Below are 17,300 nucleotides of genomic sequence, written 5' to 3' on the forward strand. Positions count from 1 at the left end.
CTGGTGAGGATGCAGCCGATTCATCTTTGATATCTGGGGATCTTTACTGTCCCCCACACTTCAGCTCCTGAGTATTGGAACTGTACTTTGGCAATGGAAGATAGCATCAGATGGGGATGTGAAGTACACATATTGATAAAGCCCCATCCACTCCAATGGCCATACAGCAGGGGTGAGAGGGGAAAGTACTCACTATGCCACCCTGTGTCACCACTGACTAAGTTCCCAAAACTCAGAATGACAGTAGGGCACTCAGTTACTGAGTATCAGTCATGGCTATGTGAAATATTTGGGTCAGTTTGCTTCCTAAGATATCACATGTAAACCAAATGCCACTCCTCTTGAGGAAAATGTTACTTGAGCAGCTATTTACTTGACAGCAACCTGTTTCATTAGCAGTTTTGGTGTTTGCTATGTTAAAAATGGGTAATCACAACCAAAAACTCTTAAGATGAATGAGTCATCACTTCACCCCAGTGGGATATGGAAGCTTTGCCCCACTCACATGCATGTAAACAGGGAGTTACTGATTGGTGGGACTGCTGGTGCTTTGCACCACTATAACACTGAAAAAACACATACTTAAACATTCTGAGTATACTTGAGTCATAACAGGTGACATAAGAAACTGCAGTGTTTGTTCTTTGCTCAGAGATTCTAGCAAGGGAGCATCCTCAAGACAAGACAGATAATCTTTTCAGCAATTTAAATATTTAATACACACAGGAATGTTTAAGAAGTCTTTAAAAAAAAAAAAAAGGGAAAGTTTACTTAAGTGCAAAATAACTGCTAACAACAAAAAAAACTTACCAAAAGTCCCTTTGTGACAACTATAAGTAGCAGACCTGAAGCAGTAGTAAAAAATATTACAGCTAACCCTCTGAACACTGAGCACATACACCTCTGTGCCATGTGTCGTCTTGGTCAGACACAGGCAAAAATGTTCCTAAGGACTCCTCACAGCAGCACGTCCCCCATCTGTGACACGGTTCTTGCAGAAGCACGTAGGTCTAAATTCAGCCTGATTTCCGGTTCTGACTGACATATTGGGGCATCTGTCTGAGTGCCCCATCCGACTGTAAATGCCTACTCCTGTCTGAGCGCGGTGTGGCCAACCAGGCACAGACGCAGCACAATGGCACTGCGTCCAAGCCCAAGGCATGCGAGGGCTCGCCAGAGAGTGCAGGTATGATGACCACTGAATGCACTGTGTAAGCTGGGGTCGCCGCTTCATAGGTATTCAAACAGGCCCAGCAGCTACACTGATGGGAAAACTGAGCATAGTGCAGCACTAGCAGGCGCCGGTGAGCTGCTGGGGCATAAGAGCTGCGCATATCTTACGTCCTCAGACATCTCTCACGGTGTGCTGTGCAAGGGGAGGTTATGCGTGGTGCACACCCTCGTCATGTGACACGAGTGGCAGAGGAGGTGAGAGTCCAGGGGGTAGCACTGGGAGCCTGGCTGATCAGAGAGCTGCTTCCCACAGTCCTGAGGAGAAGGGGGGGGGGGGATATTCAGGGGCAATGTCGTATTCGTGTCATACAGTGCCTTGAAAAAGTATTCATATCCCTTGAACTTTTCCACATTTTGTAACGTTACAACCACAAACTTAAATGCATTTTATTGGGATTTTATGTGATAGACCAACACAAATTAGCACATAATGGTGAAGTGGAAAGAAAATGATACATGGTTTTCAAAATGTTTCACAAATAAAAATTTGAAAGGTGTGGCGCAAATTTGTGTTCATCCCCCTGCTCTCTGGCACCCCAAAATAAAAATTAGATACAGAGCATCCAGGGCAACTACTTGCCTTCCGGAGCCACCTAATTAGTAAATAGAGTCCACCTGCGTGTAATTTATTCTCAGTATAGGTACAGCTGTTCTATGGAGGCCTCAGAGGTTTGTTAGAGAATAATAGTGAACAAACAGCATCATGAAGACCAAGGAACACATCAGACAGGTCAAGGATATAGTTGTGGAGAAGTTTAAAGCAGGGTTAGGTTATAAAAAAAAATATCCCAAGGTTTGAACATCTCAAGGAGCATTGTTCAATCCATCCAAAAATGGGAAAAGTATGTTACAACTGCAAACCTACCAAGACATGGCCGTCTACCTAAACCGACAGACCGAGCAAGGAGAACACTGGTCAGAGAAGCTGCCAAGAAGCCTGTCGTCACTCTGGAGGAGCTTCTGAAATTCACAGCTCAGGTGGGAGTATCTGTCCACGGGACAACTATTAGTCATGTACTCCACAAATCTGGCCTTTATGGAAGAGTGGCAAGAAGAAAGCCATTGATGAAAGAAAGCCATAAGGCGTCCTGTTTGCAGTTTGCCACAAGCCATGTAGGGAACACAGATGAGACTAAAAACTGCACTTTCTTGCCTAAATGCAAAACGCTATGCGTGGCGGAAAACTAACACTGCACATCACCCTGAACACGCCATCCCACTGTGAAAGACGGTGGTGGCTGCAGATCACCCTTAACACGCCATCCCACTGTGAAAGACGGTGGTGGCATGGACAGGGAAGCTGGTCAGAGTTGATGGGAACATGGATGGAGCTAAATACAGGGCAATCCTTGAAGATAAGCTGTTAGAGGCTACAGAAGACTTGAGACTGGGGTGGAGGTTCAACTTCCAGCAGCACAACGACCCTAAACATACGGCTAGAGCTACAACGGAATGGTTTAGATCAAAAGCATATTCATGTGTTAGAATGGCCCAGTCAAAGTCCAGACCTAAATCCCACTGAGAATCTCTGGCAAGACTTGAAAATTGCTGTTCAGAGACGCTCCCCATCCAATCTGACTGAGCTTTTAGCAAAGAAGAATGGACAAAAACTGCAGTCTCTAGATGTGCAAAGCTGGTAGCAACATAACCCAAAATACATATAAAATCCCAATAAAATACATTTAAGTTTGTGGTTGTAATGTGACAAAATGTGGACAAGTTCAAGGGGTATGCATACTTTTTCAAGTCACTAACTACATGAAACACTATATACTTCAGATGAAATCACCATTGTTTTGGCAATACCACACCCGTGCAGGGTCCCCGAGATGAACTTAAGATTGTTTCGGTCCTGCCCACTGTCCACAATTAGCTGACCATATATGGTATGCCACGGAGTTGGTCAGCAGGACTAATTATGCAGTTGTCATGTTTTGCAGTGCTTTAAATAGTCTTAATTAATTTGTGTATTCCTGTATGTCTGTTAATAGTAAATGTCGTAACTGTGAACTATTTGCCGTGGATACATGTGTTTAGTTGGCGTGTAACTGTTGTATCAATTGTGGCTTCCCTGTCTGTGTGTTCACTAGTATTAAACCAATAGATTTTAAATAAACTCATCTCCTTTATTAAAATGACTTGTCACAATATGCTTATTTGCACTCTGTATGTGGGTCTGTTGCACCATCTAGGGTTGTGGTGACACAGAACAAAGCTGGCAGTGTTGTTTTAAATGTGACAGATCCTTCTTTCGTTTTGTCCAGACATCATTTGAAGTATACAGCCAACTTAAGAATGATATGGTGGGTAAACGAAGCCACCTTATGGAAGGCATCTACCACAGAAGTTGTGCTTAAATAAATATGAGAAATGGTGGTTAAAGTGTCACAATGAAAACAGCCTTACTATGGTGTTTGCTAATTAAGTGGACCTTTATAATGCATATTTATAACTGCATGGCTTAATATTGTGTATATTTTCACAGCAAAATACAAACAAGATGATAATTGTTATCAGGGTTGGGTGCAGGATGGAGGGTGCAGACGCTGACTGACCTCGCAGTGGTAGCACTCGAAGTGGTAATCCTTCTGCATGGATACCACCCTGAGAATTTCTTCACTGCCCTGTGATACAACACAGAATCAACATAACACCTACAAACCGAACATACGGACACAAGCATGTTAAAAACTTAAAATCTGGTCATATTCTGGACTAGGCCCTCAACAGGAATATACACAAGTAGTAAAAAAAATTAAAAATAAAATCAATGCAGTTCCAAACTAAAAGACATTCATATTACTTTTTATTAAAAGCTTTCTAAATAATGTACACACTTTATACAGCCGACCCTTCCCCATCAGGGGGGTTAAGGGTGCAGACCCCCCTTGATCTGGAAAACAGTGTAAAATTTTTTGGTCCTCTTGGCGAGTGAAGCAAATGGACAGAAGTGAAAAGATGCAAGAAGTGAGCGATACAAAGATCACTGCGAGATCACACACGAGAGGCTGCTATAAACACAAGTGGCGTCCTCCAAACCATTACTGTTCAGATATTTTACGCATTTATGAGTTACTAAACTTTTTGTGTCTGCTGGCACACGTGTGTCATCTGTGGCTTTTACAAAACAACCTCGCAATACATCAAAACCGCGATGAGGAAAGTTGTGATGCAGAGGGGTCGACTGTAAAAGAGAACATTCCTGAAGAACAGCGCTTGTATGGCTGCCCGGATGTAGCACTTAATGATAAAACTAAATTAAATGTTTAAAAAAAGTAGTGCTCACCTCCGCAGGTAGAATGGGCTGAAGACAAGCAGCACACTTTGGAGCAAAAGTTCTGGAATACAGTGCATGCAGGTCCATTTTACACCACCAGGTGGACACAGGCTGATAAGCACAAAACATTTTCACTGGGCATAACACTACAGGAATGGGCAAGTCCAGTTCTTCGGGGTCAAGGGATCCAGTAGGTCTTTGTTCTCTTATTTTTAATACAGAAAGTAATTATAGAAACATTTTCCAACAGGATTCTGTCCCTCAAAAAAGTTAAATCTGCCAGCTAGGGTTAGACTGATTGAAGCCTTGCAGGCTGAAACAAGCCGTTTCTTGTCCTACAGTGAGTTACAGTGGAGATGGAATGAAGGCAATGTTTTTACCTATATTAACTAAATCTTTTTTTGAATAGCGGACATCTGCATTTCTGAGACGTGACGGCTCACCTGTTGTAGTCTGAGACACAGTAGACGTTGTTGAGGTAGTCCACTGTGAAAGGGACGCCATCGAGGGCCTTGGTGCACACAACGCAGCGGAAGCAGCTGGGGTGGTACGAGTTCCCCAGAGCCTGCAGTATCTGAGACGTGCAAACAGAACCGTGGGATGTTCTACTGTTCAGGTTTCAATCCCACAAGCCATCCAGCAAAGCTTCAGCTGAGGTTTTACTTTGGAGACATGAACGCAGACCCATGCTGCAAAAGGACTGTCGAGCACATAAACCTAGCTGGGTACGGTCGACTTCTCTCACTCACTCACACACACACACACACACACACACACCTTCCACACTTACCTTCTCCAGGATCAAGTGTCCACACACACTGCACTTCTCTGCTGCTGCTTGGAACCCTGAGAACTGGGTGGAGGCGAGAGAGACTGAAGGTCAGAAAAGCCAGCAACTAAACATTACACTTAATTACCACTTTTGAGTTAGAGAACTATTGCAGGCTATGCCATAATAAGGGGGATGCTCAGAGCCAGGGCTATAATCACACATTCCTGACATGATCGAGTGCGCAGAGACCTAGCAAGAACCCTGAAATCAGAGGGATACGGAGGATGGCTTCAACCAGCAGGAAGAGGCATTTACGCACCATGTAATCCTCCTTGCAGTACACAGATCCACTGACATTGTAGAAGTCCTTGTTTCTGAGGGTGCGACCTGTGGGAGACAAAAGAGTATTTGTTCAGCGACGAGTGACAATGACACTGGTGTATTTCAGAAGCTGTTCTACAGCGGTGGGCCCTTAGGGTTGTTTGGTTGGCAAGAGCAGCCAAAACAAGATGACAGAGGGACAGATAGAGGCCAAGAGCAACCTGTCACACTGAGCAGAAAATGAGAGAGAAATCTTTGCCTTTCACATGCATGGACTAGTGAGTACCAGGAAAGTGGGGCTGGAGAACGCACCAGCCAGCCTGAATTAGCAGCAATGACAATGTGAGGTGAACTCACCACAAGAAACGCAGGTGAAGCAGCGGGTGTGGTAGAGACTGTCCAGCGCCTGGCAAGCATTGTCGGCCCCATATACACCTTTACCGCACTTCACACAGGTCCCTGGAACAAGTCATTAACATGGCTTCAGGCGTGTCATTTAGCATGTACACTCACTTTTTAATCCTGAGCTGCTGACTGAATGCATGACAACTAAGGGTGCTGAACCCATAACATATACCTGACATACGATAGTCTCAGAGTACTTCACATTAGTCAAAAATGATGGAACTTAATAAATAAAAAAAACGCTTGAGAGAAAGAAAAAAAACAATGGAATACATAAGGAATAAATCTCCTTCTGGAAGAGGTGTTGGTGTGGCTCACAGGAAGCCGCTCCCAATGCCCCAGTGCAGTGGCAGGGATACTGTCTGGTAAAAATGGCACCATCCTTCAGATGGGATGTACAACCAAAGTTCTGACTCTCTGAGGTCATAAAAAAATCCCTGGGCATCTTTCAAAAGAGTAGAGGTGGTACCCCGATGTCCTGGCTAAAATTACCCACTGTGGCCATTTCAAATCTGGCCTAGTAATCATCCCCTGTATCTAATGATAATAAACAACAGTTGATATTTTATTGATGCCCGTGGGGAAATTCTCTCCTGCCCCTTCAGCACCTGAGCTACGGTGTGGTGAGTGTACTGCTGCAGAATGGCAGATGTTGCATCATCCAGGTGCTACACAGTGGTGGTTCATGGGGCTTCCCATTGGTTATGCAGAAGGGCTTCAGGTTTCTAGAAAAGCGCTATATAAATGTAGCATTCATTCATTCATTCATCAGTCAAAAAAACGATGAAAGAAACAATGCAAGGCACATAAGGAGTGAATCTTCAATTAGAAAATGCTATCAATGATTAACTGAAATACCACAGAATCTGAATAGGATCTGAATTGTGTCATTAACACAGTTCATTCAAAGCAAACATCCTATGTAGGGAAGGCAGTTTCCGTCCTCACTGTGGTGCAGTACGGGAGGCTGCTCAAATTTAGCTTGTGGTCTTTTGGGTGTGTTAGACCAGTATTTCCCTACCCAGTCCTCAGGGACCCACAGACAGTTCAGGTTTTCACTTCCTCTCAGCTGCCTGTTAGTCTACATTATTGCTCCTGAGCAGGGAGGGAGCAAAAATGTGGAGTGCGGTGGTCCCTGAGCACCGGCTTGGGAAACACTGTGCTAGATGACTGGCTTCCATTAAATCTTATTGCTACACAGTGACACATACAGGCAGACGGTCACCCACAGGGCTGAGGGCAAGCAGGCACCCTGAAGTGCTAAAATCCTCCTGAGTTATGGCCTCCATTCAGGCAGCATCCTATAGAGGGAAACATTTCTAAAGCCACGTACCACATCCCTTATCACGCGCTCCCTCCCGACACCCCGCAAATACAAGTGCACCCCCTTCCCTGCAGGGCTGGAATACCTGAGCCAAAGGAATAAAGGGATCATGCCGCACACGCCAGCACACGCAGCACATGCGCCAAGCCGCTCCGGGCCTCCCGGGGGAGTGCGGGCAAAACATGTGGTGGCTGGCAGAGCGCACCGCAGCGGCATACGCCCATCCATGCTGCTATCCCCAGAGCATGTAATTTAGAATTACGCAGTGCTGCTGCACTGCGGGCACTATTGAATGTACTGCATCTGCTCATGAGTGTTCCACTCAGCCAGGAAGCTGCACCCAGATCAGTCCGATGTCATAAATCTACAGCAGTGTTTCCCAATCTGATCCTTGGGGACCCACAGCCGGTCCATGTTTTTGCTCCCTCCGAGCTCCCTACCAGATATGGAGCAGAAATGTGGACTAACTGGAGCAGGGAGGAAGCAAAAATGTGGACCATCTCTGGGTCCCTGAGGACTGAGGGAAACACTGATCTAGAGCACTGGCAGTAACCATGAAGTCTGAGTGTTGATCTCACCAAAGTACTCCTGTTGGCTTTCAGCTGCATCCCTGCCTGGTCCCAGATCTTCACTGGGATTGGGGGGACCTGCAGATGGCAGCTGCTCCTTAAGGGTCAGCTCCTCCAGGAGTTCCAAGAGGCGCTGAGCATCTGCCTGGGTCTCTCGGGGAAGTCCAGCTTCTTTCCGCAGTAGGCAAAGAAGCTCCTCCTGGTACTGAGTTCCCAGGAGGTCAGAGTAGCGCAGTCGGTCCCTGGGAACCCCCCGCACTGGCCGCTGGTCCCCTGGATCTGTGTTAGCACCTCCTGATGCAGGGGGATACGAATGCCGGCTATCCTGTGCCACACCCGCTGCTGCCCCATCCAGATACACAGAGGGAGCATGTGGTCTCACCCCTGCCATGTGACCTGGGCTTGCGAATGCAGTGCCCCCTGGTGGCAGCGAGGAGAACTGCATGGCGCTGCAGCGTGTGTCGAAGCCCAGACTGATGCCACTGGTGCGGTTGCTGCTGCATCGGCTGCCCATGGGGCTCCCACCGCTAGCGGTGCTGGCGAAGCTGGAGCGGGGGCTGGCCAGCAGGGACTCCTGCAAGCTGGCAGAGGAGCAGGGGCTGAGGGCAAGGCCTGGAAAGCAGCTGGCAGCACCTTGTTCAGCGGTGCGGCTTGCCGCTTGCGAGAGGGACGACGGCCGCTCCCACGGCTCTCCTCCACCTGTGCTATGCCGCTTGCAGGTAAACGTCTCCTGCAGGGAGAGTCTCTTGTAGCGATCCTGTTCCAGTGGGAAGCCCGGCTCGTCCATGCCGTACCCGAGCGGGGCACTGCCATCACCCTTATAGCATAGCGGCGGCCGCGGCGGAGGCTGAGAGAGGAGCTGGTGCCTCTGGACGAGCTGCTGAAGCTCCAGGGAGTACCGGCGCTGGCCCAGGGGTCGCATGACTCCGCTACCCAGAGCCGACAGCGCCGGGTCTGCCTCTGTAAGGATCAGGTCCCGCCTCAGCTGCTCACTGAGCCCAGAAAAGCTGTTCCTCAAGCTACACCGGCCCACGTCAGGCGCCCTGGCATCCCCGGGGACGACCGCATTCCTTTGGCTGGGCTGCTGAGGCGGCCGTCTCCGGAGCTTCGCAGCAGCAGAGGTGTTACAGTGATGCTCACTGTTCCAGCTGCTCTCTGGTAGGACTGTGGTGGGAGACACCCGCTGGACATGAGGGCCTTGCCCACCGCCTCTAGCTCCTTGCCCACACAAATCGGCCGATGCTGGTGAGGGTAGGGCAGGCTGGCCCAGACCGTGGCCGGGACCGGGACCAGGGCACGGAGCAGAAGCAACCGCCACGCCGGTGGCCACAGGCACATTTGCACTGTTGTTGTTATTTGCATTTCCCGAGTCACCTTTCTTTTTAGAAATTGAAAATTTAACACTACCCGTGTCATTCCGTTTTAATTTCTCCAGCCACTTACTGCTAAAGCGGTCCATTTTACACTTAATGCTTAAACAAATCCACTAACAACGCACTTACTAGTATTACTGATAGCCACTACTAAAGTTAACAGGGCGGATAAAATAAATATAGAATAAGACAAGCAGTTAAAATATTCAAGTAATTCTACAGCAGTTGAAGAGTATAGACAGTGTATATTGCATCACCAAATAAATATTACATTTAAAAATAAATAGGAGTTACGGCATGTTCGGAGAATTATTTTAGCAGACAGTCATGCCTGAATAGCAGGTGTGCGGTCATCGCTGGTTTAACAGGGCGACTACCACAAGGTACCGACAGCAAATCCATTTAATTTTTCCACAATAACGACCAAGTAGTCTTAACGAACGCGAAAAGATCGCATAAAACGGTGAAACAGGACTTAATAAGAGTTATAAATAACGGCACCGATCGCAGCGTTTTGCTATGGACGGTAATCAATAACCGCGTTTATCATTCAGGTCCTCTGATCTGTCCGTTCAGTGTTTATATTCAGTGAATATAGCGGTTCCTGCAGTAACAGGCTGCGGCTCCTGCTTCTTCTTTTGTGATCTCTGGCTGGTAAGTGAATGATGAATCCGATAAAGAAGCGGATCACTTTCTTCGGTTAAAATAAATAGCTTTCGATTAATTTCGTATAAATCAAAAATATTTGCCGGTTTTTCTTCCGTCCTCGGATGAAATGGGTACAGGTTACGGCATTCGTCGTGCAAAAGTAGCAAAACCAAACAAAAGACGTCTTGAAGATTGTAATTTTATAAACTTCTCTTTTTTTTAATTGCTCAGGTGAAACAATCTTCGAAGAGTCTATCACTTTTCACTCATAACAAAAAAGTAAAAGGAACAAGACGTTAGATCCTGCCAGGTTTTTTTTTCGTCCTCACCTCGTTCGTAGACTGTTACTTTTATCATAAATTAAAACAAAGCCTAAAAAACTATGAAGAACGTCTTGAAGGAAATGTGTTTAACTTGTGTGAACGCACAGCGTGAACCTGCTGAAATGGTACAAAAAAAATCAACACCAAGAATAATTTACAAAGAATAAATAAATATAACCGGACTTGCCTTTCTTTCCTCCCAAACTCCGACCTCCTCTTTCTTTCTCTGGCTTTTTTGCCGGAGACGGGACACCTTTCTTTAACGCGGATGAATTGGCCTACGTCCCAAATTTCCCTTCTGTCCTTCGCTCGCTCACCCTTGTTCAGAATCAGTTAAGGTCCAGCATGCGTCCCGTATCATAAAATGCTTTGTTCAGACCTTTTCACACTTTGCGCGTAGTCGCTACACTCATAAAATGACAAAACTGTATGATTTGTATATTATACAGTATTGCTTTAGCAGCTGTGAAATGTGTATACGGTATGTTGGGCCTTAAAATATATATTTTAAGCATATATATTTTTATTTTAAAATAACTGCATATGCTTTTTAAAACAACATGTATTTTGTGTGTTATGCATAAGCAGTAAACAATCGAATAAATATGTGGTCGCATCTTAGAATACATAAACTTATTTCGCGGTGCCTACTTTTTAAACATTCAGGATACGGTTTCCCGTCTCTTTTGTTAACACATATACTAATATAGAAATACAGGAACCCAAATATGGAAACATTTCGTTTATTTCTTGTTTCCTGTAGTTTGGTAAGTTCTAATTCTCCCGCTTCATTCTTTTTTTTTTGTCGAGAACTACTTTTTTGTGCCGCGAGCCTCTGGAATGCGCGAGAGGATACTGCTGAAGTCACATGTAGCCAGAGCGATTTGTGCGCGTGTGCGAAGCGGAGACAAAACAATGTAACAATTTCTTATGGTCTGGTTACCTTTTGCCCGACATCATTTAAATGCGAAATCCCCGTGTCTCAAGGCTATTACTTTATTAACACCACAGGCATCCACAGCATTGCTTAAAGAATGACCATTTTGTTTCTGGTCTGCCCTACCCCCCCATTTTCCTGCACTTATTTCCTCCTCCATTTGCTGCTGCGGTTTGCTGCAACGCGTGTCTTTCTGTACCCCTGCCTCTCCCATGCCGACCAGTTATCAGCGAGTGGGAACTTGTTTTAAAAAGTGTTGAATGCTGGCGAGCTTACTCAGCACTGTGTAGGAGATAGGAAGAAAGGAGGGAGAAGGTTACTCGGCGATCAGAAGCACTGTGATGATAGTACGAAATGAAGTCTGGGTTGTTATTGCCTGGGACACGTCTGCACTGGCACAATGGGTGATTCAAGTACGTGCGAGCAAGCTGCTCCTCGAACAATACCAGTTATTGGGTGGTTAGAAGTCCAGATATTTATAACATGTCGATTTCAGCCCGTGTGTGGGAAGTTGAGAAATGAACCAGTGATTATTTAGGGCAAGTAAAACGGTTACGCTGCCTATGAACTCAGTGTATTGTTGACGTCCCGAGAATGGCGATAACAAAGTACCGCATTTCATCGCTTATCAGAAAGTGCATCTTGCTCATGTGTATACAGTCCTGAAATATAACAGAAATGTGCCCAGTAAGCACTTTAAAAAATTACTTCGGAAATACATCTCCTGCAGGATTTACCCCAGCCTTGCGCCTGTGCTGCAGACTCATCCACCTTCTGGCGATCCTGACATGGATAAGCGGTTGGAAGTTGGGTGGTTGGAAATATACATATTAGCCAAATACGCAGGTGGTAATTTCGCCTTTCCTCTACTCCTTATAATTAGCAGTAGTATGTAAAATTACTTAATCCCGATCAAAGATTTTTTTTGCCGACGTGAATAGTTTTTCATAATGAGATAAAAGCCGATTCTCCTTTTTATTGTGACTTGTTGGAATTGGTTGACATGGTATGATACATGCTTAGTTCCAGTTAATCGCTTCTATTTCTGTAATATGTATTACAAAACGATGTGTATTACTTGAAACATGACGTAATGGTTGCTATACTTTTGTTGTTTAATTGTTTGCCTTTTTGAGTGGAGCTTGTCCTTCGTCAGCTTGGTGTTCTTTGGTTCTCTACCCCCACCCCCGTCCAGCCCACCCTCCGCCCCCCTTCTCCCTGACCAGGTGGCCTCGGTTGCATGTTGGGACATGCATGTCGCCCTGCAATAGCAACCCCCAAGGGACTGCAACAGGCGACTCAGCTGCTGCTACGACATTACTCTTTTCTTCTGAGAATCATTGTCCGCCTTCTAGAGCTACAGCAAATATGTTCCTAGATTGTGTGTGTGTGTAAAACATTAATATGTCATATGCTGCCCCTAGCAATACAACAGATGGCTGCAGCCATGTCTCCAGATGCTCAGTCCACGCCCACACCTTAAGCAATGGTTAAATAAGTGTGACTAAGAGGCATGTCGATAACCATTGAACCTCCGACAAAAACTATCGCACTGAAATAACACCGCTTTGGCGCTTATGCCAATGTATTGCAGCTTCAGCATTAATTCTGGTGATTAAAAAGGGAACTGGAAAAGGGAATAATATTTAAACGTAGCATACGAAACATAAGATTTACGTTTTATAGCAGCTATGTGTGCTAAAGAAATTACATGCACTATTATCTGATAAGATTGCATAAATCATTAGAATTAAAAGTGATACAACGTGAATATTTCAGTATTATATGATTTAACAATAATAATATCAATTTAAAGTTGGGAATATGATAGCATGAATATTAAACTATGCTGCAGAAGACGTATGCGCGTATTTTTTTTTATCTAAGTCATGAAGTAAGGGTACATTTTTAATATTGGTGAATGGGAGATATTTTTGCCTTCTTTTGTATTTCATGCCCCATCTAGTGGTTTGATTTAGAAAATCGAGTTTGTACATTGCCTCGTTTGTCCTCCTTGAGTTTCCGTACCCACTAGCAATCACGTTCAACATGGCGGTGACTACGAGGGTGCTGTGTTCTGCATGTAAGACCAGAAGGACTTAATGGTTTAGTCTTGTTTATCAATTTTAGGCGGCCTCCAGTAAATTTAGAGTGTGATCTCGTTTATTGTCTGTCTCTTTATACAGTGATTTCTTAAACCCATTTCCAGCATGTGCAGTTTGGTACGTGACAGCAATGTCACTGCGCTGCTTCTTCAATGATCTATAGTTTTGGGCATTTGAGTTATTGTTAAATGTTGGTGTCTGGTTGGTGGTTTTGCTTTTTTGTAGATCTTTTGTTTTTTCCCCTAGCTTTCCGATTGTCGCCACGCTTTTTCTCACTGACTGCTGGGACGCCGGCGGGGAGCAAATGGAGATTGGAGTAAGTCTCTGTTCGGTTGGAAGATGAGAAATAAATACGCACGTACACTGAAATTGTCACTTATACATACTGGTGGACAGTGTATGACACTCTATAACACGAGCTTGCGGGACCCATGTCTGTTCCATGACATGAGGCACAGTCGCACACATATACTGTTCATTATAAGATCCACGTTTACAATATGTTGTCTGCCTCGTTTATATGTCTCTTTAGACAGTAGCGGATGCTAAATGAAATAAATGTACAAGCCATTAGCTTTATAACTATTATACAAATGGCATTTGTAAATGGGAGAAGCACCTTCACAGGGTTGCCAACTCATGAATCTGGCGTGACACTCAGACTTTCTCACTCACGAGAAATCTTAATGCAAATCTATATTATTCCTCTATAAACCTAAAAGTAGCTACATCAAAAGCGTTGGGGTAGTTTGCAAACTCCACAGACCATTTACAAGGTAATAAAACTGTTACATACATGAAAATGCGTGTGCAATCTTGTCTCGAATTGAAAATCTCACGTCAGCCAGCTCACCTAAGTTGGCAACCCTTCTTTGTCGCAATGTTTAAAAGAGCTCAGTAAAGAGATAAAATTGTGTTTATTGCTCTCTCTCAATATTGCCTGCAGACATGGTTTAGCTCGCTCTGGATCAGAATATGGCCCTCTCACCGATTTACCTGACTGGTCCTATGCTGGTGAGTCATGCTGCCTCACTGGGAAGTGCTGCAGTGGGACACAGGCAGCCTTAGATGTATGTGCAGTCTACTTTGTGTGTCTCTCACCGTATGGTGGTACCACACAGTGCGTGTATTTGTTGGTGCGGTGGTACACAGTGGGCGCCTCGTCCGAGTGCTTTGCTGTTCACTGATAGCATGCTGTATGCTGAGTGTGTTTTTGTCCCTCACTGCAGATGGTCGCCCTGCTCCTGCGATGAAGGGCCAGGTGCGGAGGCAGAGGGAAAGGGCGGAGTTCGCGGTGAGAATAACGTGCTCTTTGTTGTTTGCATTTGCCGCTTCTCCATGTCACTGAGTTTAAAGCGCCGAGTTTGCAGGCTGTCAGATTTCTGTGAAATGCTCCGTGTAATTGATGGTTTGATGCTTCCCTTTGGTGAACAGTTACAAGTCTGTTACTCTCCCCCAGAAACGGGTCGTGGACCTCAGTGAAGAGATGGACAGGGGGATGCAGCGATGGAAGCAGGAAAAGGAAGACGCTCAAGCTATGGAGGAGAAGAAGAAGTCATTACGTCTGAAACCTAAAGGCAGACTCCTTCTGGAAACAAAAAAGTCAAGGGACGCTTTGTAAATACCGTGAAAGGATCCAGTTTGCTTCTACTGGGTCTTCCTCCACATTTATATGTAACACCTTCAGTAGCAAAATCGCCTCATCCATGGGTTGCGGGTGCCGGTCATTTTTTTTTTCTGGGCTTTTCATTCTTTGTGTCTTTGTCATTGTACCTTGTAAAACTTTAGAATCTTTAAAATGGGGCTGGTCACCTTAGTTCTTTGAAATTCAGAGGCATTTATACCACAGAAAGGTGTTGCTACACCTGGTGCTGAGCCACATTTATATATATAAAAAGTTAAACCATCTCTAAGACTGTACATTCATCTATGGATCAAATTCTTTTTTGCTGTTGGGTTTATAGACTATATTACTGTGTAAAGAGTAACTGTTATATAATAATTAATGCTTTTTATTGATCCCTGTGGGGAAATGCTCTTCATGCCTCCCCCATCTTGCTCTCTGTAGGTGTCAGCAAGCTGGTTGTGAAGGGCAGCCAGCCATAGCAACACCCAGGGTGCTGAAGGTTAAGGGTCTTGCTCAAGGACCCACAGATGTGCCAAGGCTGGGCTTGAGCTAGCGATCTTCTAATAAAAGCTATGGCGGTTTAGCCCACTGAGCCACACCCTGCTCCAAATGATGTGATAACCTTGTATTTCTAAAGGAAGGATTTTTGGATAATTAGGTCGGTCTGTGAACAGTATCATAATTAGTGCATTGTAATTTCCAGGATTTCCCCTTTGGGTCGATAAAGTGCATCTTAATCATGCAACAGTACAATATGGCAGGTTGCTGTAAATTGTTGGAATGCAATAACAAACTATGTCCACCAGGTGGCAGTAACGCAAAACAGTTCATTTTAGCGGTCAGCCACCATTTTGTAGCCCGCTCAATGTGAGTCGTGCAGAAAAGTTTAAACTCAGAATGATACCTGATTTGTGAGTTCTCTAAGATACTGTGTTGCTGAAAAACAGAAGTCAGTGTGCATTGAGAGTTGAACTAACCCTCTTTCTGTGTTGTGTTAAAGGCCAGTATTCCTTTTGCAAGCCATTTTTTGATAGTTTCTGTTAAAAATAAGGCAATGCTCTTGGAAATCAAAGCTAAAGTAGCTAGTTCATCTTCGCCTGCTGATGTTTCTCTCTGATTCATATCGGGAGTCACTGGAGAGTTAATGGCTGTGCAGATGACCAGGGTATTCCCAGAGTCGGCCATGTAGCTTTGTGAAATATTGTCCATGTAAGAATTTAGTCAGAGCATTGATAGACTTGCAGTTAAACATTGATTCACACACAAAATTAAAAATACATTTTTGTATGTTTCTGCTATTTGCAATAAGAGCCATTTGGGGCTTTCCCGACTCAGCATAAAGATTGTTGCGTTCTTTAATCTCTGTTACTGTTACCATGCATACTGTAATAGCGGTGTGTATGATTGCTTTCACTTATCTACAGAGCCCCGGAGATTATGCTTGGTAGCTGCTTAGCTGCCGGCTATGACCTCCTGCTCTGTTTTCCTGTCTCGCCCTATTGTTTCTCCTTCACTCCTTCCTCTGCCATCTTCCAAATGAGCTCAGCGGTGATTCCCCATAATTTTTCCCCAAGTGCTGAAACGCTAAAATGCTGAACCTGTGTTCAACACTCCCTACTTAACCCGAAACACACGCCTACATTATTTCCGTGCCGAGAGATTAGCAAATAAGGTACAGTGCAGGTACATTGCACATGCACAAACTGCAGTATGTTGTTATTGCAGTGGAGGATGGCGACCACACTGGCTCCTGGCTCCATATGCATCCCGCCTTACGGCCGAGTGTGAAGGCTCCCATCCCGGCCTCCTTCGCCAGCCCTGAGGCCCCCCACCGCTCTGCTCACTGAGTGTGAGAGCCTGGCCACTGGAAGTTGCTATGATGGTTGTAATAATAATGGCGATTATGCCGACTGTGCAGTAAAAACACAAACTTCTATCCCGTAAGCAACTTCCTCTTAAGAGGGGAAACCACACGACGGGGTTCACGCACAGTAACCCCGTGGCTGCCACCCCCGCCTTCCCCGGCGTGCCTGTGATGTGGCCTCTTTGAGCCGTTCTCGCTCGCCCTTAGTCCCTCATTCCCTCCCTCGCTCTCCCTGCTTTTTGTTCGCTGTTTGCAAATGAGAACCAGATGCTGCTCTTTGTGCAGGAGTCAGGGAAGGGAGGAGCGATCTGCGTGCAAAGAGAGCTGAGTTGAAAGACGGGCATTAAGTGGAAGAAGAAAAGGTACCCCCCCCCCCCCCCCCCATCTTCTGATATGGTTTGGAAATTGCCATTTGCCCACAGGCCCTGCCTAAGGCAGGGGGGTTTCCTGCCAGCTACAGCTGGGCTAGCGTGATGGAGTCAGGGCATGGGCTGGGCTCGACAACCTGATTCAGCAACTCTT

General features: G+C 45.4%; 2 protein-coding genes across 4 annotated transcripts; one reads left to right on the forward strand and one right to left on the reverse strand.

The window, feature by feature from the left end:
- Positions 1-602: 602 nt before the first annotated feature.
- On the reverse strand, positions 603-10,555 carry ajuba (ajuba LIM protein). 2 transcript variants are annotated; one of them, XM_072718579.1, is made up of 9 exons: positions 10,433-10,555; positions 7,911-9,065; positions 5,961-6,062; positions 5,602-5,669; positions 5,301-5,363; positions 4,954-5,084; positions 4,520-4,571; positions 3,789-3,857; positions 604-1,488 (listed from the first exon to the last, which is right to left on the reverse strand). In XM_072718579.1, exons 2-9 carry the CDS (start codon positions 8,821-8,823, stop codon positions 1,357-1,359), a joined length of 1,530 nt encoding a protein of 509 aa, XP_072574680.1. In that variant the 5' UTR covers positions 8,824-9,065; positions 10,433-10,555; the 3' UTR covers positions 604-1,356. The 2 variants fall into 2 exon arrangements, with proteins under 2 accessions (XP_023655763.1, XP_072574680.1); XM_023799995.2 differs by having other exon boundaries at positions 603-1,488; positions 7,911-10,536.
- Positions 10,556-12,384: 1,829 nt separating this feature from the next.
- On the forward strand, positions 12,385-15,195 carry mrpl52 (mitochondrial ribosomal protein L52). 2 transcript variants are annotated; one of them, XM_023799952.2, is made up of 5 exons: positions 12,385-13,265; positions 13,513-13,603; positions 14,234-14,301; positions 14,517-14,581; positions 14,747-15,195. In XM_023799952.2, the coding sequence occupies exons 1-5, from the start codon at positions 13,232-13,234 to the stop codon at positions 14,906-14,908; spliced, it is 420 nt and encodes a 139-aa protein (XP_023655720.1). In that variant the 5' UTR covers positions 12,385-13,231; the 3' UTR covers positions 14,909-15,195. The 2 variants fall into 2 exon arrangements, with proteins under 2 accessions (XP_023655720.1, XP_023655721.1); XM_023799953.2 differs by having other exon boundaries at positions 12,392-13,265; positions 13,534-13,603.
- The last annotated feature ends 2,105 nt before the right edge of the window (positions 15,196-17,300 follow it).

The sequence above is a fragment of the Paramormyrops kingsleyae genome, chromosome 12, assembly GCF_048594095.1.
Source record: "Paramormyrops kingsleyae isolate MSU_618 chromosome 12, PKINGS_0.4, whole genome shotgun sequence".
Taxonomy (NCBI): domain Eukaryota; kingdom Metazoa; phylum Chordata; class Actinopteri; order Osteoglossiformes; family Mormyridae; genus Paramormyrops; species Paramormyrops kingsleyae.

Bases quoted from the DNA above. Each gene is read 5' to 3' on its own strand.
- ajuba (XM_023799995.2), bottom strand. From the start codon at position 9,360: ATGGACCGCTTTAGCAGTAAGTGGCTGGAGAAATTAAAACGGAATGAC. The intron at 6,063-7,910 runs GTGAGATCAACA...GACTTGTTCCAG, and splicing joins AAGCCAACAGGAGTACTTTG to GGACCTGTGTGAAGTGCGGT. The intron at 4,572-4,953 runs GTGAGCCGTCAC...ACTGTATTCCAG, and splicing joins TGTGTCTCAGACTACAACAG to AACTTTTGCTCCAAAGTGTG.
- mrpl52 (XM_023799952.2), top strand. From the start codon at position 13,232: ATGGCGGTGACTACGAGGGTGCTGTGTTCTGCAT. The intron at 13,266-13,512 runs GTAAGACCAGAA...GCTTTTTTGTAG, and splicing joins GAGGGTGCTGTGTTCTGCAT to ATCTTTTGTTTTTTCCCCTA. The intron at 14,302-14,516 runs GTGAGTCATGCT...CCCTCACTGCAG, and splicing joins ACCTGACTGGTCCTATGCTG to ATGGTCGCCCTGCTCCTGCG.